Here is a 25,370-nt window from a genome sequence, read left to right on the forward strand (position 1 = left end):
AACTAATACATATAAACTCAAACATACAAATAGAGCTTATCAAATCAAATATAAAGCAAATACAAAACAAATACCAAATAAAGTCAAATATAGAATCCTACCCATATGTTAGTGGTGCTGCTAAAGATGATTCCTCTTTAGAAGATATCTTCCATGATTCCTCATGCTTAGACTCACTTTTTCCTAGTTCTCCCATTACCCAGTCAGGTAAACAGTCTGGGCTACTACTCCGCGCTCTTGTTGAATTTGGTTCATCAAAATAAATTGACTATAATTAAAATAAATACAGAAAAAACACTAGAAGATATTCACACAAATATATTCTTTATACTATTAATGTCACTTGCTGCTGGCACATCAATACTATAAAGACAGCAATTTTTTCCCCATTAAGTCAATGGCAGCATGCAATAGTTTCCATTTCTATTTCACAGCAAATAGGCCTTGCCTACACGTAAAAATATGTACAACAAGCAAAAAATGTAAGTGCCTTCCTCTACTTTACTTCTTTCAGTATTGGCAATCTTAGCATAAGTTAGGACTGATTCTATACTATTTCACTAAAGCTGAAGTCAGTGTTTGCCACAGTTATGTTCACATCTCTAGAAAACAAACTACAAGCTTGTAAATGCTATTTACCATATGCAGTTCTACTCAATTAACTCAGAACTTTCACATTTATACCAAACCAAATAATCAAAAGTACTTTCAGAATATATTTAAGCAAACCTATCTTGTAAAGAAATTACACTCACCATATATGAAGGTAAAGTTTTCAGTATCCCTGGTTCTGGTTTATGAGTAAAAGGACCTTCTAGTACACCTCGTTTCAGCATGTGCAGCAGAAGTTTTGCATGTAAGTTCCGATTCTTCCTACCCACAATTCCTGCACCTGCTCCTGAGGGTTCGCATAGTTTTTTGATCCACAATGCACATCTTTGACGTTCTAAAAAACAGAACAAAAAATTTTATCATTGTTTTTCAGAGAAAATTGAACAGATAAGAACAACAGAAGCCATTACAAGGTATCGTTTCTGCAGATAACGTTTCCCTTCTACCAAGAAGTTTAAAGCAAAACATTGCTTTTTGCATTCCTTTTTGTCATGGGGTGTTTTGTTTTTTTTTTTAAACACAAATAAATATTTAATTCAACATAACTAAATATGTACATGACTTACAGACAGACTTTCCAAAATAATTGTATTTAACAGGTATGATAGTTTAGAAACAAAGTACTAAGAGATATGTGCAATTCTCATGTAATTCTTTGAGAAAACTTTCGTTACACTTACAAATACTGTAACATACACTTCATTGTGTGCCACTTTGTAGCTTACTGTAAGAATTAAATTATTTTTCCTTAAGGACTCAGAGTCAGCAATCAGTGACTAAGGAAAGACTCTGATACAGCTAACTGGTTTGTGAAAGTTTTGTCTTCCAGGAAAATAGCATCTGCACGTTTCATAGGACTTAACAGGTCTAGCAGAAAAAAAGGGACTAAAATAAAACAGACTTTATGTTGTTCTATCTAAATCCTCCATGCCTAGAGACAATAGCCATCTGATCCATTCCCAAGAAACAGAAGCGTCGTCAGTACTTTCATGGAGGCCACGTAAGGTGTCAGATGTGCAGCTAACTCAGGAATACTGGCAATTGCCTATGGCAAGGCCGATATATGCTAAGTCTATTAATTAAAAAGTGAAGTAGATTAAAAAAAAAAAAAAAGTAAATGTTTGCTGCTGAGCATTAAGGAAAACCAAATAACTGAACCAAGGGAAAGAAACGGTTAAGTATCTAGATTAAAAACAAGTCTATAAGAGTACGTCTAATTACTGTCATCCAGAAACATTTTCCATAGATTCACATTCACTAGAAGTTTACACAACTTAAATAGTATAGAAATAATAGACCATTCTTTTCACATGCACTTCCAAAGAATATATTCCTGTACTTCATCTTCCAAGCTTAAAAGTAACTGTTACATTAAAAGTAATAAATCATAGATTCTGATCTGAAATTATACGAAAATCTATCACTAATTACAGAACCCACAAGTCACCAAGAATTCTGAACTCCTACAAGTCATTAGGAACAGACAGCTGTCAGCTCACTGCAAGGCGATCTCTAACTACAAGAGACAGTTTGCATGAGTGTTAAAATTTTAATCACATAATAAATCTTCATTTCATTCTAGAAATCCCTGTGTACCCAAGCATCACTATTATAGATAAGACTACTCACATGATTAAACATTTACAGAGCATGGTCCTCAATTTGTACCTTACATGCCTTTAATATTATGCAGCTTGCTTCTAATCACTAGACTTATAAAATAGCACTTATTAATTGCTGTTTTTATTATCACAAGTTTCAGAGCCAAACCCGGTCCCTAAAAAAAAAAAATTTGCAATTTTGTAAGTGGTCAAATCTCACAAACAATGCCTTTTGGAAGCTTTTAGCTTCCACTGAATTAATGGAAAAATCCACAGGAATTAATATAATTATGCAAAAGCTCATCTACATCGCCATAGATAAGCTCAAACAGCAGCAACAAAAGGAACCTTAAAAAAGACACACACATACACAAATAGACTTCAGAAATTGTACAGAGCCTCCCTCAGAACTATGCTTAGTAACACTAGACATTAAATATCTAGTTTAACAGAAGCGTTACAAGTACGCAGAATAATTGTTAGTATATATCATAACCCAGAATTACTATTAGTGTTTCTTTATATACACATTTTAGCATATTTACCTGACCTATGCTGCAGTCTTAGAACATGTGGCTTCATGTCTACAACACAGTGATCAAATTCTGCGTCTAGTTTTTCCCACGTTTCCTCTTCACCACTCATTTTGAAAGATCACGAAGCAACCTGCAAAATTATTCATATTTGAAGCAGAAGAGATAAAATGCCATTATACGTTAGTCTCTATCCACCTTAGGCTGTGCAAAGACATGCTTTGGAACTACACAGAAAATAAGGAATAAATATCTCAACGCAGTTAATTCACACAAAAATAACAACTCTTTGCAAACAACAGACATTCAATATAACTTTTCTATGACAGCACGCCTGTTTAGACTTTAAACACTCATGGGGGGGGGGGAATGACACAACAACACAAAAAGGCATTCAGTTACACACAACTTATACAGGAAGACACCGAAATGAACGTGTCCTTAAAAGTAGTGGGGTTAGTTTTTGTTTTGTTTTGCAGAAGGGGAAAAAAAAGGACAAAAAATATCAGGTGTGCTTCTAATGCAAGAGTGGCCAAACTAACACAGTGTCATCGTCATTTTTAAAATGCAGAGTATTGAAAAAAAACAGTCAAACAAGAGCTGTTTATCCAAAATCACGTCATCAATTTCCCAGCGAGATGCATTTTTTTCATGCATTTTAGCTTGCAATTAGCGTGTTCCCTCGCGAGAAGCATCAGCCCTACAAACGCATACATACTTCAACGCACCAGGCAGCCTGCTGAAACCATTCAGGGTTAATAAACAACGCAAAGATTAACTAATTCAGAACTAACGGAGGCAGCTGTCGTGCAGGCACCTTCCCCAAACCGAGGCCTCGCAGCGCGACCCTCCAGCATCTCCCCCGAGGGGCCAAAAGACAGCGCATCACGCACCACCCGCCTCGGGCCGTTAGTAACACTTCCGGCAGGGTGAAAACAAGTGTTTTCTCACTTCTTTCCCTTCAGGTGCTTACGTGCGGTTTTACTACGCAGCTGCCTAACCCGCCGGCCGCCCTGCGTCTGCACTGATTAGTGAAGCTAATGACTCCCACCCCGCCGCGGCTAGAGGAAGTTCGCAGCGTTTCTGCACCCACCGGGCCGGGGGAAACCGCCCCGCCGCCCCCGTTAGCTCACCCTCCTCGGCGCCGGGGCCGGGCCGGGCCGGGTCCCCTCAGCCGCTGCCCCGCGCCGAGCGGCCAACGGTTCAAACCGGCCCCACCCCGCTCCCGGCGGCCCCGCGCGCTTCCGCTTCCGCCGCCGCCGCCGCCGCCGCCCCGCCCCGCCCCGCCGCCGCGCCCGTTGCCAGGCGACGCGGGCGGCCCCGCCGCCAGGCCCGGCCCCCGCCGCCCTCCCCGGGCCAAACGTAGCCACACCAATTTGCCTGTTTGACCCTCAAACGGAGGGTCGGCGAGAGCAGTAGTAGCCTCGGGGGTGGCAGAGCAGTGCTGGAGCTGCAGGCTGGAAGCGCGGGTGCAGGCGGCCCCAGTTCAGAGCCGATCTTGGCCGCAGTTTCGGCAGTGGTCCAAGTAAAACGGGTGCGGGTGTGTCCCCGCAGATAGCGGACGGCTTTTCGGGTTCACCTTAGATAAATTTAAGGTGCTCGGCAATGCTCATCTTTCACTGGCCGGGTGGGAAGCTATGCCTAGGGCAGGGAGCTTGAGGGGCTGTACGGCGCGTGTCCGACCTCTGTGAAGGAAAAATAAAGATTATGCTTTCTGTTTGGTAGGCGTTTCAAGAAAACCACCCGTTGATCCAAAGGAAGCGCAGAAATCTGCCAGTCCTTTCAGCAGCTGGGTCTCTCCTCGAGTCAGTGCGATAACTCTGCATATTTGTGATCCCGGAGGAACCTTCCGACCTCTTTGACTCCGTTACTTCTCTTCCCTCAAAATCCGCCGTTGGCCTTGCTGTGTGTTTGGCATCTAAAGTGCTTTTGTCTCGGATGACTAAACTCTTCGATATGCCCAAGCTTGGTTCACGTGCGCTCACACGTCAAACAAGAACTTCTAAAAAGTGCCGTCAAAAATTGGTGGTTTTCTTTGATACCTCAGCTAATCTTCAGCAAGAGTGATTCTGGATTGAGACTCGTTCGGCGACCGCTAGGACGGCTACAGCGGTTGCCGGCATAAATTGCCTGTCACTCCTTAAGTCGGCGTTTGCGTAGAAGCCCTGCAAAAGCTACTGAGATGGAGTATTTTATCCATGGCCGAATTCCATGAGTAGGTTACAAAGCTTTTTATCATCTTTCAATTCCAAATTTAAAATAATTGGCATTTCGTGTCTTTTTGAAGATTTGACCACTTTTAGTTTGTTTTAAAAGAGCAGAGTTTCTCACGACACAGCAAGAGCACTGGCTATCTGACTTGCTCAAATAACTGAAACTGCTGAACTTTTCATCCCTACATCACCACCTCAGATACCCAGATTTGTCATGGAAATTTTATAACCGTGAAATTGATTTGTCCAAGTCGGTCCAATCACAGGACACAAGCAAAACTTTGAATTTTTGTTGGTGGGTTCTGTACAATACGCAAGGCTGAACGGCCCCAATAACAACATGACTTTTTCCAAGTAAGTTTTTTAAGGGCGAAATGTAAGCGTATTAGCAGCGTAATATGGTGAAGTTCGCATTTCTGTTCCTCAATGCAAACCTGTTTTTCTGACAGTTGGATACGGTTGGAAATCCTAAGCCAACTTTTTGTACGTTTTTATTCATTGATACGTATTTGAGGATTGCCTGGGTTCTAGGTCTGCTTGCCAGTTTAGAGCAGAGTGACCAGGGAAGCTGAAGAATACCTGCATTGATTTGACAATTGCATAACTTCTGTCCAAAAAGAAAGAGAAACTGAGGGTTCCGGCAGTGAGTGGGGTCTTGTCTCCAGCCAAAGCTACAGCCTGGACAGGTTGGTGAGCATCGATGTGGACTGACCCTCCCGAGGAAATCATTCTAGATATACAATCGTAGAATTCATGAATAGCCCAAACAGAACACAGAACAAATTCCCAATTTGAATTGTAAAAATGTGTTCATTTAAGTATAACACATTCAATGGGTTTTTTTTTTTTCATCTCATTTTACCATGCTCTCTTATCTCTGTAACTGTCACAGCAGGTTGCCGCAAGTAACATAAGCACAGCTTAAGGCATTCCTTCAGTTGTCTACAAGAAACTGACAGGTTTCTCTCACTCATACCAGCCTTTGGAGCACCTCTAGTTGCAATACATTATTTTTCAGACCTTCTAAGCAAACCTTTCATGTCTGAAAAGTTGTGATTCACCAACACTTCACTACTTCAAAGACTTCTCAAGTCACAATTTCCCCCCCCCCTTCTTGCTCGAGGAGACTGGATAATAAATGCAGCGTATGAACATTGAATCCTAAGGGCGATTCTTTCAAGTATTCAAATACTGCATACCCAGCTAGGAAGCAGGGCCAGCAGATGTGACTAGTCGTTATCCTACTATATAAGTAAGTAGAATTGGGAAAACTTAAAACTTGCTAGCATTGCTTAGAAAAATCAGATTGTTCCCAGGAGCAACTGTTTTTGTGCAATCATTTGATACAAACACATTAATTGATACGCATTGACACAAATCATTTCAGGTAAAAGTAGCACTTGTGTGGCAGTGAATGCCAACTTAATTTACTGCAACTTCACTGTTTTACTTTGAAAGAGAAGTTAATATTAACTGTATTTAGTATCACTGCTAAAGTCCTGAACATCCAGATCCCAAAGATTTATCCACATAACATTTAGACTGTATTTCCAAACAGGAAATCCTGCCAGGTGATGTATGTATGTGTTAAAGGTGGTTATGGATGTTTTGGCCTGTAAGTCAAAAGTCATTCAAGGATCCTGTTTAAATGTGTTAGGAAGCAAAACACAATGCAAATCGTAGCAACGAAAATTCCTTTTCAGTCACTACTGTAAATTTGTCTGTCTATCTGTATATTAGAAAATTATACAGCTGCTAAGTACAAAGTATTACACGCATTATAATAGCTGCCTCAATATCTCCTTAAAAATAGGAAGTATGAGAAGGAGTGATTTCCGCAATCCTGTTAAAATATTCATGTGCAACGTTGAAAAATAAAAGCTAATACGAGTCTGTATGTTCAAAGATTTTTAATGGTGGCTGTAACATCTTACAAGTCTGGTTTTCTCTGAGTATTATTGCTAAATGGGCCTTTTTAAAAGCTGTAGATTAGTTTGCCTACAGTGTAGTTTACTTTTGCTTTCAATCACAGATAAGGCTTCTAAACTTCAAAGGAAACCACTTATGACTCATCACAATTCATTATATATGTGCCAGAAGTATTCTGCTATCACTTTCTAGTATATTGAAATTGCACTCATTTTTTCCATATGGAAATACAGAAATGACCATAAAAATTGCTAGAGTGGATCATACCAATGGTCTACCTGTATTATAAACTCAAGTTAAAATACAGTTTACTTCAAAACTACTTAATGGCCTGAAATCATTATTGTTGCTCAATGGTGTACAGTTCTCGTTCTTCAAAAAGTAATTAGAGACATTGTGTAATATTTAAACAGTGTTAAAAATTAACTTGCTAGAACTAAATAAGTCTAGTTTCATGTGAACCTGGAATCATGAAAACATATGTGATTTTATTACATTTAAATGATGGTTCAGTACTCAGCTTCTTCTAAATTCATTTAGAAATCTCAGTCTTTCTACTCAAGTAAATTCTGGAAAATTGTAGGTTGATCGTCCCGTGTCTGTCTATAATTATAATGAAAGGCCCACTCCCTAATCACTGGGGAGAGGTAACGGAGTGAGAACCAAGCTAGTTACGACTGGTGAGGACTTCACTATATAAATCAGTTAAGAGCTAAAGGATTTGACTGACTACTAGGTGATATTAAATAATAACACATTATTCTTGGCTGAAATGTTCTTTATTGTAAAGGGGTTGCTGTTGAGACAATCATTTACAGTTACATGAATGTTGGAAATATGGGAAGAGAAGTAGGACTGCAGGTTTTCTGGAGAAGGCAGAGAAAAGAGAATGAGAGGAAAGTTAGCAGCTGAAGTAATTTGTCAGAGCTCATGAAAGAGATTGGTAAGAGTCATGGTAGGGAAATCAGCTGAGACTGTGTCCTCAGAGATACCTGAATTTGTGTGGAAATTTACTGTCACCAGACCAAAGAAGTCCCTTTGCATATGTAATGTTTTGTCTCAGTAAGGCAAACATTTAGTACTGTATTACTTTTTTGATTCATGTTCAGTCTTCACATGGTGTCATGTCTGATGGGTCCTTCTTCACGAGAGATGAAAAGAATCCACGCTCTATTGAAAACAAGAAGTTAAGAACTTAGGTTACGTTTTTAAAATATATGACAGCTGAAGACAATGTATCACATGGACCATGCTATGTTAGAAGTGAATTTTCACACCATTGCAAAAGAGCCGGAAGAAATATACTATTTTAATTTCTGTTGTAAGGAAAGCTACATCCATCAGATGCCAAGCAAAATATGAAGCCGGATGTTTTCACCATGGATAGTCTGTATTTTTTTTTCCTTCACTTACAAATGAAAGTAAAATTAAAAGAGGAACATTCTGTGCAAGGAAACTTGATAAAAAAAAGTGCAAAACATTTCCTCTTACAAACAAACTTCTATATTTATTCTGTTTTTTTAAATATAAATACTTGTTTAAGGTATTTTTATTTAAAAGCCTGCGTGCCTGCAGACCACCGCCTTCAGCAACCATCCCTCACTAAAGCCATCCGTTGCTTTTTGACACTGTTAGTCCAAAGTCAGAACCAGTTTGTTATCAGTCAGCATAACATGGGAATATGTCACCGGAACGTAAATGCAATGTGTCTGGTTCTCAAGGCTGCAACCTTCTTTTTTCCCTCATAGAAGAAGCTGATCCAAGGATTCATGAAAACCTGGAACGCTTTCAATATGGTCTTTTGTTTGGGCAAGTTGAGTGATGGCCTTGCCCTTCACACTCGACAGGAAGCTGTTTTGAAATTAACCTAGTTCATACCTTTGAAACACGAAGGGAGAGTAAGATTGCCATCCACACACTGAGCAGCTACAGTGTAGGCACAGGATTTTTCTTTATTCTTGCAGTAGAAGGAAATAGTTTCACCATGCTGTATTCCTTCCTTAAGGTCACTCTGAACTCTCTTCTTCTCACCATTGTATAACACTACAGCTTTCTTAGCTGGTATCTTACATGGTCCTGTAAAACAGTTTAGTGATAAGCAACACTTCTGGATAGTTAGAGCTCCGTTTTGAAAACTGGATAGACTACAGCCTATCAGAAATCTGCACAAGTGACATTTGGAGATGAAAACTGATCCGTCGCACAAATATTCAGTAAAGGGACTTTCAGTATGCAGAGTCTTAACTATCTAACAGTGCCTAGGCAACTTGTGAACTTGCTATATTAGTAAAGCAACGGGCATCACATGCGTTAATACAGATTATACCTGCTTCCCAGGCAAAATAAGCTATACAGGCCAAAGCATTTTTACAATGGTTTGTCATTGTTTGCGCCTAGTACTCCTGCTGGTATGAAAGTGGTGAAGAAATTCACACCCCTAAAGTAACATTAGTATAGTATCAAAAGTGTCTGGTGAAGATCCAACCTCAGTCAATTTTATAATTATATTAAATTAAACCATTAAATTAACAATGGAGAAGAAAGGGAATATTCAGACATAATAAAATTAGGTGGCTGGTTACTGATGTCAGTTCAGATGTATCATGTATACAGTGTTCGGTGGTGGGAGTCCTTATCATCAGCTTTGAGATTACAATGTTTAAGCTTTCAGTTTTCTTTTGAGATGGTCAACATTTCCACAAAGGTGTAACAGCCCTACAACCAGAAAGTCAGTGTTTTAGGAAAAGTCAGTTTCATACATGGCTTCTAACAAATTGTATATGTGTACCTTTACAAGTTGGCTTTATGGACCAGTTTCCTGTCTTTTCACATCGGGATTCCTTAGGTCCCTCCAGCACATAGCTGGGCTGGCAGCCATAGCTGACACTTTCATTATAATGATATATTCTACGAACAGCAAAATTTATGAATCCATTTTCTATTCCTGTTGGCGTGGGACATGTGACAGCTGTGGTACAAAAACAAAGCTTTATCAATTTTGCAGTTTTAAAAAGACACATGATATGCTTTGAAAAAACACATAAAACTTCCATTCTCGTTCATTGCAGCCTCTGGCACAGGAAAACATAGCCAGAGGAAGCAACGTTTAAAAAAATAGCATAAATAAATATTACTTGTTTTGAATTGCAATCTGTGGCTATACACAAAAATTATTTAAATGTGGCATAGTTTCACTGAAGCTAGTGAAGTTCTCTGGACTTAGGATAAGGGTCTCTAATTCTTGGCTTGACCCTAACAGTTAGTAGAATAAAATGTTCAGTGCACTGTAGAGGTCAGGTTCTGATTCCACACTGTGAATTAAGTTTAACTGGTCTTGTTTGCATAACCTTTATCCCTGCAGCAAATATTTTGTCACATCATCTTGCATGCAATCATGCAGACATTGTTAGCAATCACTTTTCATTTATGATTCGGACTTTCAGAATAATTCTACTGTACATTTGCAATAATAATTTGATATTTGTGTCAGCTTTTTTTAGTAAAATCTTTCACATGATTTTACATATACATTTCTAGGGAATATTTAAATGTTGATAAAATAAGTTACTTACACTTGCATTCTGGAATGCCACTCCAGTTTCCATTGGCCATGCAGGTCGCTGTTTCATTTCCAATAAGTGCAAGAGGTGGTACACATTCAAAAGTAATTGTGTCCAGAAAAGCAAAAACATTTCCAGGTTTTAGATGACGGTACGAAAGGACTCCAAATTCAGAAAGTGAGGGAGGTGCACAGGTCACAGCTGGAAAAGCACAACATGCCTAAAATCACATCTTAAATGTGGAATTGTTACTCTTTCATGTTGGAATATCACGTAGAGCAACATGCTTATAAGCAGGTTAACCCGCATAGCACCTTACACAAGTGTAGCTATCAAAATTTAAAAAAAATCTGGTTAAAAGTCTCAGAGGCCTTAGAGTATGTAATTCATGGGTTTTGCGATATTTTTCAGACAACATACAAAAGCAGCATACTGCTCTTTTAGTAAGGAGTTTATGCAGGGCAGATTATAGCAAAAACATACACAAAAATTGCTAAGATATGCCGGTATCCTCTTTTTACACAAAGGGAAAATGCAGCTGAGTGGGTAAGCATCTTACCTTCAGCTATAAACAGCATCCCTGATCCTGGCATATTGGACAGACCGTTACACTGTGTTTCTCTAGAAACAATCCACAGATCTAAATCTAAACATATATGCTGCTGCTTCATTTTTCCTAACCTTTTTTGCACCACACTTTAGGAGGGCCTTTGAGTAAACGTATTTCTGAGCAATGTAAAGCAGTCTTTCTGTAATAAGAATACGGCTAGTGTAGTTCTTCAGTATTTAAACACATACGTTGACATTGCGGCAGACTTCCGCTCCACTTCCCGTCTGCCATGCATTGGCTCGTTCTTGTCCCGACAAGATTGTAACTGTAAACAAAAAGACCTCGTTATCAGAAGCTTAATGAACCTTTACAAGGAGAAAAATCAAGCTCTTTTTGCATGAAAGATTACTATTTTTCATAAGCAGACTTAACAGGAACCCAATTATGAAATCCTTTTCTAGCTCTAGCACTTACTAACCTCAAGGGAAGTTTAGATTCAAACATGAAAAAATGTTAATATTCTGGTATTACAAATTTCCAGAAAGAGTGCTTGATATGTCAAGATGTCTCTCATTTTCAACTATATATTACATTTTATTTTTATTATACTATATTATATAGATTAATTTCTATAATTGATTAATGCTGTGGATATATGTAAATTGTGAGCCTTGATCTGTGATCATTAATATTCATTTTATGGTTTCTTGGGAGGAGTTCCTAGTTGTTTATGGCAATTAGTGTAGATCTATTTGTAAAGAATTCAGCGCTGTCAAGAACTAAAGTTACTGACGTGCATTATTTTATTATAATGCCAGATAGCTCCATTTAATATTGATATGCACTCCCTCTAAACACTTCTCTCTAGCCATCCCTACTTTTATTATTAGCGTTTACACTGAGTTTTAATTAAATGCTCATCCTATAGCTGTCATTTCAATATCACACAGCTGGAAACCAGTAAATCATCATTAGTCAAATTAAATCAAGTCAAGTCTGACTGCTACCTTTGATGCCACAGTTGAATTTATTGATTCCTTATCTTGCTCCTGCTTCTCAGGGGAAGGGGATAACTGAGGCTGTTGACGCTCTTCAGTGAATTCCAGCCTGTATCACCCATAACCTTCCCAGTAAGTACTGTTTGCGAATTAAATATCCTAGTAGAATAAAAAATGAAGGAATCGTCTTCTGTCTGACACTAGTCCAGACAGCTTTACATTTGTCATCTAAAAAATTACATGCCTTTATGTTGTTGTATCGTCATGGTGGGTGTGGGTGCATATGTTTGTGCAAGTTCTTGTCTGTATTTACAGAAATGCAAGTTCTCATTGTCTCCCCTCCCCTCATCTTTACAGCTCAGTTCTACCAAATTCTGTCATCTCTGTGGTCTTCCGTTCCACTCTGTCCCAATGCCATGATATTCTCATGCCGTTACACTGCTTGCAGGAAATTTTGCTGTCCTCCCACAAACCTCCCTTCAAAACTTTCCTTTTTTCTCATAGATGCAGTCTAACTTGCCACTGAATCGTTATTTCTGTCTCTGATGCTGACTGCGCCCTCTTGTTTTTCAGTATCCTGAACCATTATGCTGTTCAAGATGGGATCCTTCCTTCGCATGTACTTTGAAAATGTTACATACAACATGTGAAGCTATGTAAATTATAAAACTACTGTATGCGTTAAGTGCACTAATGGCATACTTATAATGTAACCATGCAGCGTGGGCTGTATACTGATTGTTGTAAGCCATATTTTCACCAGCCCCCTCTAACACAGTTAATGCAACCATTGCGTTTACATCTCAGACCACTGTATTCAAAAACAGGATACCTGAATTACGGTTACCTATTTGCATGTTACTGTTTCAGTTAGGTAAGTTTTGTCAAAATATTTCTACGGTTAGCTTTTTTTCTAACAGCTACATATTTTTTGCAACTACGTAATTTGCTTTTGCGGCTCTTTTCTAGTATTCATGTCTACTCTACAGCATTCCAAAACTGAAAATAGCTGACTACAACGCTACCTGCTGTCCCACTGCGTGTGGGACTGTCAAATATCTCCCTGTGTTTACTGTAACTATATTTCTTTGAATGCATCCTCATTTCTAAAACTAGCAAGCAGCCCTGAGTAAAAGCGTATTTGCTCCAGGGACCACACTACGATTAAGCCCATGTTTTCATTTACTGAGCTTGGAAAGACATAGAAGCAAAATTTTCAGCCTCCGGAGCCTAGCAGCGTAACTTAGATGGAGATTATCCCCTCTCTGCTGGAGGATTTCATCTCATGATGTAATAAGAGGATTTAAAAAGCAGAGGAAAGCGGTCCAGAGTGAATCTTTGCATAAAATCTCTGCTATTTTGATGGACTCCATGTCTGTCAGACATCGCTCTGGAGCAGCGAAACCCCCGGAAGTTACAGTCAGGGCTGAACAGAGTGAAAGAGGACCACAAGATATGCCGGTTTTCAGTATGTGAAGTGGAAGTGGACTTTAATATGCTGGCTTCTATGTTCCCCGGCTTGCAATGCTCCAGCTGGGGATCCTAGAATGTAATAATGTGATTTAAGTTATTTGTTGAACAGCATGAGGAAGGGAGAGCTTACCCTGGCTCACACGAAAAACTTATGGAACTCTGGTAGTGGGAGTCGGTAAAATCAATTTTTCCGTGCTGCAAGGGCCCAGGACTGGGACATCTCTTTGCTGCCAATTAAACATAACAAAGGATAATATTATTTCATAAGGCATGAGGCTAGGACAACGGAAATAGTTATGTCATAAAGGGGTCCTGCTGTCCTTCGAGGTTCTCCACTGCGCTGTGCTAGACTTCATAAGTCTGCCTATTTTCTATTTCTATCAAAATATGATAAAGATAGTTTTAAAAGCTTTGGTGATTAGATCAGCTTTAACACTTGATCGTCTGAGGAGAATAACCGGCAGCTCCGGCAGCAGGGGCTGAGGAAGACGCGGGACACGAACGGAGCGATCTTCCCCCGTTAGCTGCCCCTCCGCTTGCCCGCACCCAGCTTCTGACAACTGCGCGGTTTTCAGGAGAGAACAGATAAATGTCAGTCAGTCCCGGGATTTTAAACGGCTGCGTCCTGTAATAAGCAGGGAACGCTAAGCTCCTCGCCTGCTTTCAGTCAGGGGAGTAACAACAACAAAAAGTGAAGCAGCCCAAACCCAGCGGAGCGCCCAGCGCCTTGCTGGGAGCCACCAGCTGCTCGGGGGCAAAATGGCTTCTGCGATGCTTTGAGATAGACAACTCGGAAACGCGAGGGAAGCGCCCGCAGAGCACAAGCGCGTCAGTCTGGTAACGGGTTCGTCCCACGGGCTACGCGCGGTCCTTTCTGAGATCACCCCGCGGTACGTCAGCAGGATGACGTAAGAGCGAGGAGTGGGCTTTTCTTTATCTCACTTACGTAGGCACAGCAGCGTATTGAGAGGCCACCTGCCCGACGGGGGGCAGCTGTACTTCCTTCGGCCGCCGTTGGGGACAAAGCCAGGCCTGCAGGTGTACTCAATTTCCTCCCCCACTTCGTACACGCTCTTATTTACATCAATTGTGGCAAATAGCACTTCTGGTGGCCTGGGACAGACTGGAAGAAAGGAGACGCTTTACAAGAAAATTGGGCAGAAAGTTGTCGTTGCCGCTGTTATGTCTCAAGCGGAAGCGCAGGTTTCGTTGTTGTAACAGGCTGCGGCGTGTTCTTACCCGGAATCAAACCGTCCTCCGGTCTATAGCCAGCTGATGGCTGCAATAAGTTTTAGTCAGCAAAAATGTTCTCTTCGTCTCCTTCGTGGCAGCTCTGTCAATGGCCCCCGTTAGGTTTCATGTCTTTTATTTTATTTTTTTTTTTTTTACTGAAAGGTACATTCGCTATGAAAAGAGTTTACAAAGGTGTTCTTCAAAGTGAGGCAGTCATGGCAAAAGATTTTAGGAAAAAAAGGGTATGGGCGACTCAGAAATAAAGGCATTTCATTTCAATCCAAATTAGCATGTTGGAGTTAGCCTGAAACAAGATTTTCGTTTATCTTATTTCATGCAGTATCCTTTTTTCCATTTTCCCCAAGCTCCTTCACCCCAGTTTTCCTGTTGCGTGGAACAAGCACCCTGCAGAGTTAGGCAATGCTGGTTGCAAAATACTTTCACTAAATGTTCACGGCGCGAATAACTCATCACCTAGCGAGTGAGAAAAGGAGAACCGCGAGGGCGGAGTGGGGGGAGCAGCCTGCCCCCGGCAAAGGAGGGCGAGCAGACGTTCCCAGGGCCTTTTGGGGGGAGAGGGGTGGAAATGCAAAGCTCATACGGCAGGACTGAACGGGAAACAGTATCGCCTCGAGGGAGAGAGGGATGCAGAGAGCCCTTGGCGTGCGGGACAAGGAAGAGGCAGGTGAGCAGGAGCTGGGCTAGGCAGCCCCTGCGGCGCGGGGGGAAGCGCGGTGGGAGAGGGAGCCTGGGGCGGAGGGGCAGAGTGAGGGTAACGCCTGGCACACGCAAGGTACCCCCAGCGTGCAGTCAGCCTGCTTTCCATGGCTTCTGGTTACTGCAATATTTCTCTTTCCCTCCGTTTGAATGATTCACCTCACTATAGGAAGAGACAGAGGAAGGAATGGAAGGGAAAAAAGGGAGGAAAAAGGCTTCAGAGAAAATGCGAAATGTTTGACCAGAATTGTCTAAAGTCTTTAAAACACTATTGCATTCTCCGGATTCCCTCGCGCACACTTCGGGACAGTATTTGCTATTAGAAAGTCAAAGACGCTTACCAGCTCCTGCAAGAGCGCAGCGGGTCAGGGCAAGTAGGCACACGGACAGCGCCAGGGAGTACATTGCTGCCGGTCCGCAGGCTTCCCAAATGACCCTCAGTTCAGTTCAGTTCCTCTCTTAAAAATAAGGGCATCCGCAAAAGGATAGTTACATATTAACTCTTTGTATTTGTCCTGATCCCAGTAAACAGAAGATAAAAGGTTCCTTGTGTTGCTTCTAATAAAGGATGAAATAATCATCACATGTTAGATTCGTACATAATGCAGGAATTCAAACAGCAGTCTCTGCTGAAAATGTCTCCTCTCTGGCTGTTTCTGCAGAGCATCTCCTGTTGGGACTGCTGCATTTTAAAAGAACATTTTCTCCGCTTTTTTAGAGGATGTAGACATTTGGAAAAAGATGGTGGATCAAATGATGGAGCTATCAGCGAGAGGCTTTTGTTTATCACTTGAGCTTGTACATTTCCACATGCCAAAGAGTCCCAAGAGTCATCGCAAACTTTTCTGAGGCAAAACGCTTAGGGATGGAATGACATTGGTACTGTCGTATTTCTCCAGTGATGATACCAATGTCATTCCAGTTTACACTAGATGATGAGCTGGCCTGAAACTTTAGGCCTCGTGGGCCTATTTAATCTGACTTACGTCGTCAGTAAGCATCTTTCTAATAGAAGATACCTAAAAGTAGTAGAGACAGGGCTCACAATACCAGTGCTGTGGGAAAAATGAAATAATGATTCTTGATCTTCCTTATTTGTGATAAGGGTTCAAACTTAAATCACTTTTTCAGGTGGCAAAAACACTCATTTTGACTTTGGGATTTGGGGTCATCAAGTCAAAGCAACACAAATATACACCAGCCAAGCTTCTGATCGCTGCAGTTCTCCTAATTTAGCAGATTTTAACTGCAGGAACATCTCAAGCGCAACCAAAATAACATTTGTGTAATCATTGTTCCACAGTTTGCTGTTTCTAATCTAAGTATCCTCCTTCCCTGCTGACTCACAGCCTGTGAGGGGGAGTGAGGGACATTTGAAGCCCAAATGAGAAGCTAGGTTATGTCAAACTCTTACTGCTATGATCTTAAATAATTTGTTTATTTTTCTTTTATAAAGTTTCTCTGTCTACATTTAAAACACAAATTTTAGCCACAACATGAAACAATTAGGAACGTGCGAGTACTCAGAAAGAAAGTGCTGTGCGTGTCTTGCTCAAAATATTTACCAGATACGCAATGCCAAAGGGCAAAGTACAACTGCTAAATCAGCAACAAAATTTGTCTTTCTATTTTCTGTATTTACATCCATTTATTTTTCCACTTGTCACAGCCTGCTCCTTCCTCTTCGCTTCCTTCACAAAATGTCATAAATGTCTTTTCCCTTCCCAACATGCCACAGTGCTGTAATGAAACTTCTTGCCTCTGGTTTCAATCCTTCCTTAGACCTGCCAGCTGTTTTGATTACCTTCCCGTGCGCGTTTCAAACAGCACGGGAGGGGACAGGTGCGCTTTCATCCCTTTCACCCTTGCCCGTATGAGCGTTCCACGCTGCCATCACCAGGTGGCACAACGTGCTCTACCATGTACCCTGCAGACATGGACCTGAACTGCCAGGCTTTCTATACTCCCTTGGGAAGACAGACATAGTAGAAAATCTGCGTTGGATAACGGGCGCATTAATGTTTCTTCCATAGTTTTTGAATCTCTGTTGCGTGTGATAACGTCACTATTTTTTAAATTGGAAGTGAAACTGTGAATAATTGTGTGTGAAACTGAAAGAAAAATGTTGAGGTATGCGTTTTACATGACTGCATAATAACTGCCAATATTGTGATTCCTATTGAAAACTATTTTTCAGCAATAAGAATGTACTCAGAATGTATATTGCAGATAACTGTGTCTTTTCCAGTAGCTGGAGAGGATGTGATTATTATTGTATGGGTTCATCTTGGCAGAGCCTCAGCAAACCAATCTAATTCTTTCTGCATTCGGTGATAGTATGCAATTATATATGTCATCTAATTTCCCATCACATCCAACCTGCTCCTTAAGTACGTGAATAACTTTGTGTTATTTATTTATTAATAGAGCACCTAGAAACCCTATTAGGAAGCAGAACTTCATTTTGCTAGTGACCGTATAAATACAGAGCAGACTGAAGGTCTCAACCCCAAACAGTATTATACTCTAAGGGGAAATGCTAGCTATAATCAGAAACAGGAGCGCAACCACACGTTGAGATATTGGCGAGCATGATGTGTGCAAGTATCGGTATGGCAGCAGCCTAACCCTTATCAGTTTTTGTGCTAGCATAACCTTTAAGGAGAACATGCAGGAGGGATGTCAGCTTAGCAGAAGCTATGTTGCCCAGACCAAAATGTGAAGGGCAGCATAGCAGAGATCATAAGCACACATTGGAAAAGGTAGCAATTAAAAGACGGAGATCGGCCTCACTGGCTGATCAAAGCAGGTTCAGTAGGGAATAAGAGATAGAGGGAGGGTAAGCTAGCAAAGGCCTCGAAAGTGAAGAAAAAAAATGTGGCATGTGACAGAGAAGAAAAAAATTGTAGAGGGAAGCTAAAAGAAAAATGATAATGAAAAACGGTCTCTGCAGCAGTGTTCTTCACTGGTACCAGGACGTCACTGGTGCTGCCAAGACAAGAGGAAAAGACATTGTAGTAATCACAAGGCAAGATATAAGAATCTGATCAAAGACTTTTGAAGCTGCTGAGGCAGGAATTGGTTTCTCTGAGAGAAGTTACGCAGAAAGTCTGCAAGAGCTAGACAGAGGCTAGAGGTTGGGGCACCGCGAGGTGCCAGTTCCACCAGCTAATGAGCCTGACCTTATGTCCTTCCGCCAGTCTGCCTGTCTGCTTCTGCTGATGCTGTGGTTTTAATGATATTGTAGGGTACGCCCTGCCTCTGCTCCCGCCACAGACTTTCTAGCAGTCTGTCCTTCTGGACGATGAGTGTTGGCTCTGTTATTCCCGGGAGCTCCGCTGTTCTCAAGCCTTATGGGTGCTATTCAAGCAGGAAATGCACGACACAGCACAGTCAGTTCAAAATGCAGATGCTGTTCACGCCAACAGAAATGTACTGATTAGAGACACTGAGGCGAAGTGTTAGAGAGAGGCCTAAACACACTCCTTATGTGCCAGCATCCCCTGCAGAGGCACCCTCTCTGGCATGAAAGCTGGGTGTGGGGCTGTGCTCGGACCAACAATCTCATCCTTCTCCTGCAAGAATAAGATTCTGACTCAAGCTTCTTTCACTCTGTCCCCGTTGTTTCACACGGCAGTCACTAGCCTTTCAAGTCTCTCCAGCGAATGGAGAGATGATGGTCAGACGACTAATGGATGTATCTGTGTTCCTCTGTGGGAGCAGTTATTAAGCTATAGGTCCGATCACTGCCTTTCATACTGCCAAGATAGTTTAACTAATATTTGTTGAGCGTTCGTTTCTGCACTGCACAAGCATTTTTATCTGATACTTAAGTGAGTGCTCCCCTGCGCTGAAGAGATAATGAATAAAAAGTGAGAAGGTAAACTGAGTCATCCTCAGTCTCTAAGAAAAATAACTGCATTCAGTTCTGTGCAAGCTGAGCCTGTTCCCACTTCCTAAATATTAGTTGCATTTAATATTTAATATCAAGCTGCATAGATCATTTAGAATCATACATTCATAATCAGCAGCGTATTTGGCCGGACAGAAGCCAAGACCTATCTGATAGAATTATTTTCCAGTGCAAGTTTATATTTCATATCGTCAGAGAAGTTGAAGGCAAACACACAGCAACTGATACTGACCCGAAAGCGGCACACAAAGTAAACAGTGCCTATACAATTCTTAAATAGATTATTTTTAGTTAGCAGCATATTTTAGGGGCAAGCACCTCTTCTAGTTACCACTGATGTTGCAGACTGGTTTTGCCGAAGTTATTGAAATAAGTCTAGAATTATGATGGTGTAAATTACAATTTTAGTCCTTGGCCTTAAACCACTTTCAGCACCCACCGCTTTACCGAAAGTGCAGTATTAGAATATGCATCTTGTATTAACCTGAGGTGTTAAAAGACTGGCACTGACAAATTTTCCAGGTGATATCAGGCCTAGACTCTCTCACAGAGGCATGGAAGTTTTTTAGTGTTCACATACATTAAATTCACAATATACAAAGCCAGAGAGCATTTTAAAGCCACTTCCTCCTCTCCGCCTTCTCATTTCCTGCACAGAAAATCCAGAGAATCTCTCGCTCACAGTTGTACTGTGACTCAAATATTGTAAAACAGTCTGTTCCTCTGATATATATTCATCAAAATTCTGTGTAAAAATCCTGCTTTATATTTCTTCATCAGGAACGCTAACTTAGGAAGCCTTAGGGACAAATTATTCTCCATGAGGCTTTGAATCTGCAATGAAGAGATCTGCAAGGGACATTTCTTTTTGAGATGGACCAGCATAATAAAAGCATGGTGTGCTGCCACAGACTGTCCCACCTTCATTGCCCTCTCGGTGGATTGCCTTTCCCTCAGTGCAGCTGTGCACGCATGGGTTTCATTCAGGGAAGGAGCCAATTAGCCACCGTAACTGAAAGGAAGAGGCTAGAGAAGATATCGTGCTCTCCAAGCTCAAACCAAACTGTTCCTCTTCTCCTATCAAGCTTGTGACAAAGTTTTCAAGACGCCTTTCATCATTATTTTCCCACTTTCTATTAAGCCAGCAGGATAAATATCACTGATTTCAATCAGAGCAGCATCTGGTCCTGTACATATAAGTATATATAAATATATATATATATGTATTGCCTCAGGTTGTCATCTTGCTTACAAGCTAGAGCGAGTTCAGACCTGGTCAGGATTTGATACAAGCTCTCCAAGGAAAACATAGCGCTGTAGGAATGCACTTTACATTTTCAGTACATCAAAAATGTCATTAGCATTTTACCACTTTGCGACCCAGCAGAGCAATCCTTGCTAGTTTTTGTCCTAAGATGACTCTATCCCCCCTGGAAAAGGAGCTCTGCGGGTAAATAAGAGCACTTCTAAATTGTTTTAGCCTCACTTGGCACATCGCCATAATACTATCAGAAAGCCCAGCTGACACCAGATTTATTTACTGCTATTTAGTTTTCCCAGATGATGGATAAGAGGATCAATAATAAGAAGAAGCTGTTTGATATACTCATCCACATTAAAAACTTCACTAAAAAGCAGCCTAGAATCAATGGGTTTTGGCTGTGTCAAAAGCTTCCACTGGTATCACCTAATAAATCAACGGCTTCAATCTAGATAGATCCTATGATCTCTATTAACCCATGGATATTATCTGTTAAATTCTTTCCGGGCATAAGTCCAGAGTGTTCCAGATGAATAAATCTACCTTCTTTGTATTTCAGCTCCAGTGCTCTGTACAGTGTAATCAAAAAGTAGATACTGATCTCCCTTCTGGCCTAAACCAAAACCTTCTCAAGCCAGCCAAAGTCTTTTCATTGGCTTCATTTTGGGCTTTTTTATGGGAATTCATCACTGTTTTTATACCTGCTTTAAATCAATTCATAAGTAATTAACAAAATTACAAGATTAGGGATTTGTCCCAAATCTTTATTAATCAACACAAATAGTTGACAATAATTTTCCTCATATATGTTTAACCTGGTGTTCTTAGCAAATTTACTCCAACAGCTGAAATTCCCTATGTTACTCTTGACTGACAAGACTGCAAAGGTTGAAAATAAAGTCTCAGAACTGAAAATTTCACAAAACGTTGGATCCAGCAGGAAGGTCAGTGATTTTTACAAGCTGATTTTTAAAAGTGTACTTGAATGTTTAAACTAGGTGGGTGAGTTTAGGACTAATGTGATACTATTTGTCTTGAGCTAGACATTTTGTTAGAAAATCGTGCTACTATTTAAGCTTCCCCATACACCTCTGTCGATGCGGCCTATTTCTCATGCTCATGGCATCACGTTATTCTGTGTCTGGATTCTGCTAACAGACTCACACTGTACCAAGAAGTATGGAACTTTTATAGTGTGGACCATTAGAGAGTATGAAGATATCAATAAACTAATTTCACTTTGTGACAGCCTCTAATCTCCAGTAATAAATCCAGGATGAACCTTTCTAAGAGGAAGCAGATTTTGAAGTGGCCAGTATCAATAACTGGAATCAGATTTTCAGAAGGCTCAAATTCTATTTAGCAACCAGATGAAGGCCATGCTTTCAAAAGTGCCCACTTTATTTAAAGTAAACTTTTGGCATACGGAGTTCTTTGGAAAATGTAGCTACCTGTTTTGGTTTCCAGAAGGCCACTCAGCTACTTTGACGATCTCCACATGCGTGCGCTAATATCTCTGAAAATTTTGATTGTGGTGTTGTAATTCGCCTTATCTTCTAGCCATCTTTTTATTGCAATATTGCATTTATTTTGTAATATGCAAAAAATTCAGAGAAATATAGCTCACGTCCCATAGACCAATTCCCTTTATTTATTGCACATGGAGATATTAAGGTGCTGTCAGCTTTTTGGCAACAGAATGAGAAAAAAATGCAGTAGTACCAACATTGCCAGGACTGATATTGATATTCTCATAAATTTAAATTTTGAAAAGAGAACTCGAGATGTTCTGGAAAGAATAGGTCATGAACACTCTAGGAAGCACACAATATTTATGATGCAAGGTGAAAATACTCAGAAAGCATGCTTATGTATATCTGCTCCTGACTTTATTTCATTTTTCTTTGCATTTCTAGAAACAATCTGATTTTTTGCCTTATGTCAGCTAGGCATGTGATCATTAAAAAGAAGGTCATTGTATTTTCCGTGGGCATCAGAATATAGTCAGGCTGAGTAATATTACTCCACTGTACAACTTGGCTTTACCGCCATTAGAAAGCTTTTTGAAAAAAAAGCTAACTGGCTAGCTCTTACCTCACAAACAGGATATAATACGTCTGGAATAAAATCCTACCACTTGGATATGGGATGCCCTGTTTTTTCCCTTAGCAGCATTGTGGGCAAGATGTCTGATTTTAAAAAGATGTTTTCTGAAACAAGACTGTTCTAAAATATAATTCATGTTGAAAGAGCATCTGTAGTGTTTCATTTTCTTACAAATAGCAGTTTGGGGCTATTAAGGTCACCATACCTTCTGAAACTGAATGGCAACACGCAGCATGCTTAATGCAACCGAAAGAGATGTTCCCTTGTTATGATATGTATTAGTCTGCTAATCTTTTCAGTCTTTAATCCACAATACTGGATTAAAAGACCAAAAATAGTTTCTACTGTCTTTAAAGGACAGATCCTGGTTTTTGGGAAAGGAAAATTCTGGTGAGGAAACTGGACGATAAATGCTAACGCACAGAATCCTTTCTGGTGTTATGCCATCGAGGCAGAGAGGTCTTTCCACACTTTATTTTTCAATTAACTGACTGTCATTTTGCTTTTTAAAAGAATTTTTTGAAATTAATGTCTGTCTGTGTTTTGTACATCAGTGTTTTCTCTTTTTAGCTCTTCCAAATCAAACAAATATTTTAAAAGTTGTGCTTGTCCAGCCAAACTCTTGTCATTTCAGTTAGTAGTGTTTCCACCCTTGTGCAGAGCACAGGCAGACATGGTAAAATTGGGAATCATACCATTGGAAATGGTATCCTGCTTTCTCTGCATCAGCATGCCACAATAGAGCATTGGTACAGAAAAAGGAGAGCATATCCAGTATATTCCAGCTGATATGATTTTGTTTTCCTCTCATGCATTTATTCTGTAGAATAAACAAAAGGAGACACACAAGTTACAGTTTCCTATATCTGTGATAAACAATATTCAGCTGTCAAAAATAATAATCTTAACTGCAATTTATATAATATCTGTTTACATCTTATTTTCACATGGTAAAGTTCTACTCCGCTTACTCTTGCAGAAGTATCACCCCTTCCTTTCAATAGAAGATTTGTGTGAATACAGTAAATAAAATACACTGCACATTTCACATGGAATGTAGTGGGAAATTTCTCTTTGACGTTGATGTCAGCAAGATCAAATCACATGGCCCAGAAGTAGTATAAATAAACTGTAAGTATTGTTCTGGTATATCATGAGCTCATCCAATGCTAGGCATTCATATAATTCATGATATTCCAAGGCAGATGTTTTCCAGTAATCAAGCGGAATAAAATGATTTACTCTCTGTCCCAGTTTAGTGCCAGAAAAGCCCGCTAGAGTTTACAATAGTCTATCAGGAAAAGACTTCACGGCAGTGTAGTGACTCAGCTTTCGTAACCTGTGTTTCATATTTTAATCTTCAAGGGATTGCATACACATACCAGCCAATGTTCTTTTTGACAAAGAATTTAAACCCTACATGTACAGCTTACAATTTTGCTCAAAAATTACTGGCAAAAAATACAGGTTTTCCAGGATAATTTTTCATCAGCCCTTTCAGCAGTGAAATGTAGCGGTAGCGGTACAGCAACCCTTTTCTCTTTGCTAAAGATGAAAATGATAGATGTAGGAGTTACGGTACTGGTTCAGGCAGGGTCAATCTAACGCGATATGTTGTCTCTAGCAGCGACCACAGAGGCATGCCTAAGCAAAGCGAGAACAGGGCAAGCACGATACTTTCTCCCCATAATTTCTATTTCTCAGTTTCTGACCATTTTCAGCGCAGGGAATTTTCTGAGCCAGCTGTGGTCTGTCTGTTTAGTAAAACCCAGCGATTATCCCTTTTAAAGGCTGCGTCTCCCCTGAACCCAGGGGCTTCCTGCCCCAACGTTGTCCTTTGGTTCTTCTGGGCAAGGAATCCAGGGGTCGATTGTCCCGTGCAAGAATCCAGAACCACCCACGTGATTTCTTTTAAACCTGTCTGCCATGTTTGTCTAAATAAATAATAAAGGCACTCTTGTTTAGTTGGTACAAGAGAGGTTTGTTTGTCTCTACATCGACTACTTTGTTTGGTTCTTTTAAAGTCTGAGTCTTTCTGCCTTTCTTGCGTGTACAGTCAAAGACTGAAAATTTGCCTACACAAGAGGATTGTTCTGATGCACTCAAAAGAATGAGAATTATTTTTTGGAAGTGTAATTCAAAATCTTCCAGAGTGACTGCTGGTAGGAAGGATAAAATCTGTAAAATGACAATGAGAGCCAATATTCCGGCTGAGGCAGAAATGTTTATTTATACAACTTACAAAGAGACAAATACCCATGATACATCCCAAAGGACTCCCATCACATTTCAGTATATAACAGCCTCAAGCTCTGATGTTCAGCTGTATAACTGGAAGATATTTTAGTATGCTTCTAATATACCTTAGATATGAAAATAGAAAACAATAGGTTGTCACTCACTACTCTGATGAGAACATTGATATAAAAAACTGATGATAAATTTTACTTTCAATATTTTATATATCATTAGCGATTTATTTCCAGTTCTATGGAGAGCTGCCATGAGGGTAATTCACCTGCAGCTAGGAGCTACCTATATGAAATACATAATTTGCACCACTTTGGAGGGAACACGAGATGAAATAATGGCATAATTTACAGGTAGCAAAGGGAAGTGGGATTTTGCTGATTAGATCATATCAGTGAATGGCAATTTCATCCCTGGTAAA

At 40.3% G+C, this 25,370-nt stretch overlaps 2 protein-coding genes and 1 long non-coding RNA gene across 9 annotated transcripts in view; 1 reads left to right on the forward strand and 2 right to left on the reverse strand.

Annotated features, from left to right (window-relative positions):
- The window catches only part of CEP112 (centrosomal protein 112), a 183,242-nt gene extending 179,237 nt beyond the window's left edge, over nt 1-4,005 (reverse strand). For 5 of the 7 annotated variants that reach the window (XM_068914100.1, XM_068914096.1, XM_068914098.1 and 2 more), the window contains exons 1-4: nt 3,880-4,005; nt 2,759-2,879; nt 756-946; nt 102-268 (exon numbers count right to left, since the gene is read on the reverse strand). In XM_068914100.1, the coding sequence (XP_068770201.1) occupies nt 102-268; nt 756-946; nt 2,759-2,858 (458 nt within the window). In that variant the 5' untranslated portion in view covers nt 2,859-2,879; nt 3,880-4,005. The remainder of the gene's footprint in view (nt 1-101; nt 269-755; nt 947-2,758; nt 2,880-3,879) is intronic. The other 2 variants (XM_068914099.1, XM_068914102.1) reach the window with 2 other exon arrangements.
- A 16-nt stretch (nt 4,006-4,021) lies between these two features.
- Nucleotides 4,022-6,852, forward strand: LOC104146773 (uncharacterized). Its single transcript, XR_694766.2, has 2 exons — nt 4,022-4,341; nt 4,472-6,852. It is a non-coding gene; the product is annotated as an uncharacterized lncRNA (long non-coding RNA).
- Nucleotides 6,853-7,645: 793 nt separating this feature from the next.
- On the reverse strand, nt 7,646-16,129 carry APOH (apolipoprotein H). The gene is made up of 8 exons (XM_009679002.2): nt 15,761-16,129; nt 14,416-14,592; nt 13,600-13,696; nt 11,247-11,323; nt 10,461-10,649; nt 9,677-9,856; nt 8,767-8,964; nt 7,646-8,058 (listed from the first exon to the last, which is right to left on the reverse strand). The coding sequence occupies exons 1-8, from the start codon at nt 15,822-15,824 to the stop codon at nt 7,994-7,996; spliced, it is 1,047 nt and encodes a 348-aa protein (XP_009677297.1). The 5' UTR covers nt 15,825-16,129; the 3' UTR covers nt 7,646-7,993.
- Between the last annotated feature and the right edge of the window lie 9,241 nt (nt 16,130-25,370).

Source organism: Struthio camelus, chromosome 19 (assembly GCF_040807025.1).
Source record: "Struthio camelus isolate bStrCam1 chromosome 19, bStrCam1.hap1, whole genome shotgun sequence".
Lineage (NCBI taxonomy): Eukaryota > Metazoa > Chordata > Aves > Struthioniformes > Struthionidae > Struthio > Struthio camelus.

Bases quoted from the DNA above. Each gene is read 5' to 3' on its own strand.
- APOH (XM_009679002.2), bottom strand. From the start codon at position 15,824: ATGTACTCCCTGGCGCTGTCCGTGTGCCTACTTGCCCTGACCCGCTGC. The intron at 13,697-14,415 runs GTAAGTGAGATA...TTTAATTGGCAG, and splicing joins CAATACGCTGCTGTGCCTAC to CAAAGAGATGTCCCAGTCCT. The intron at 11,324-13,599 runs GTAAGCTCTCCC...TTTTGTTTACAG, and splicing joins AGTTTTTCGTGTGAGCCAGG to TTACAATCTTGTCGGGACAA.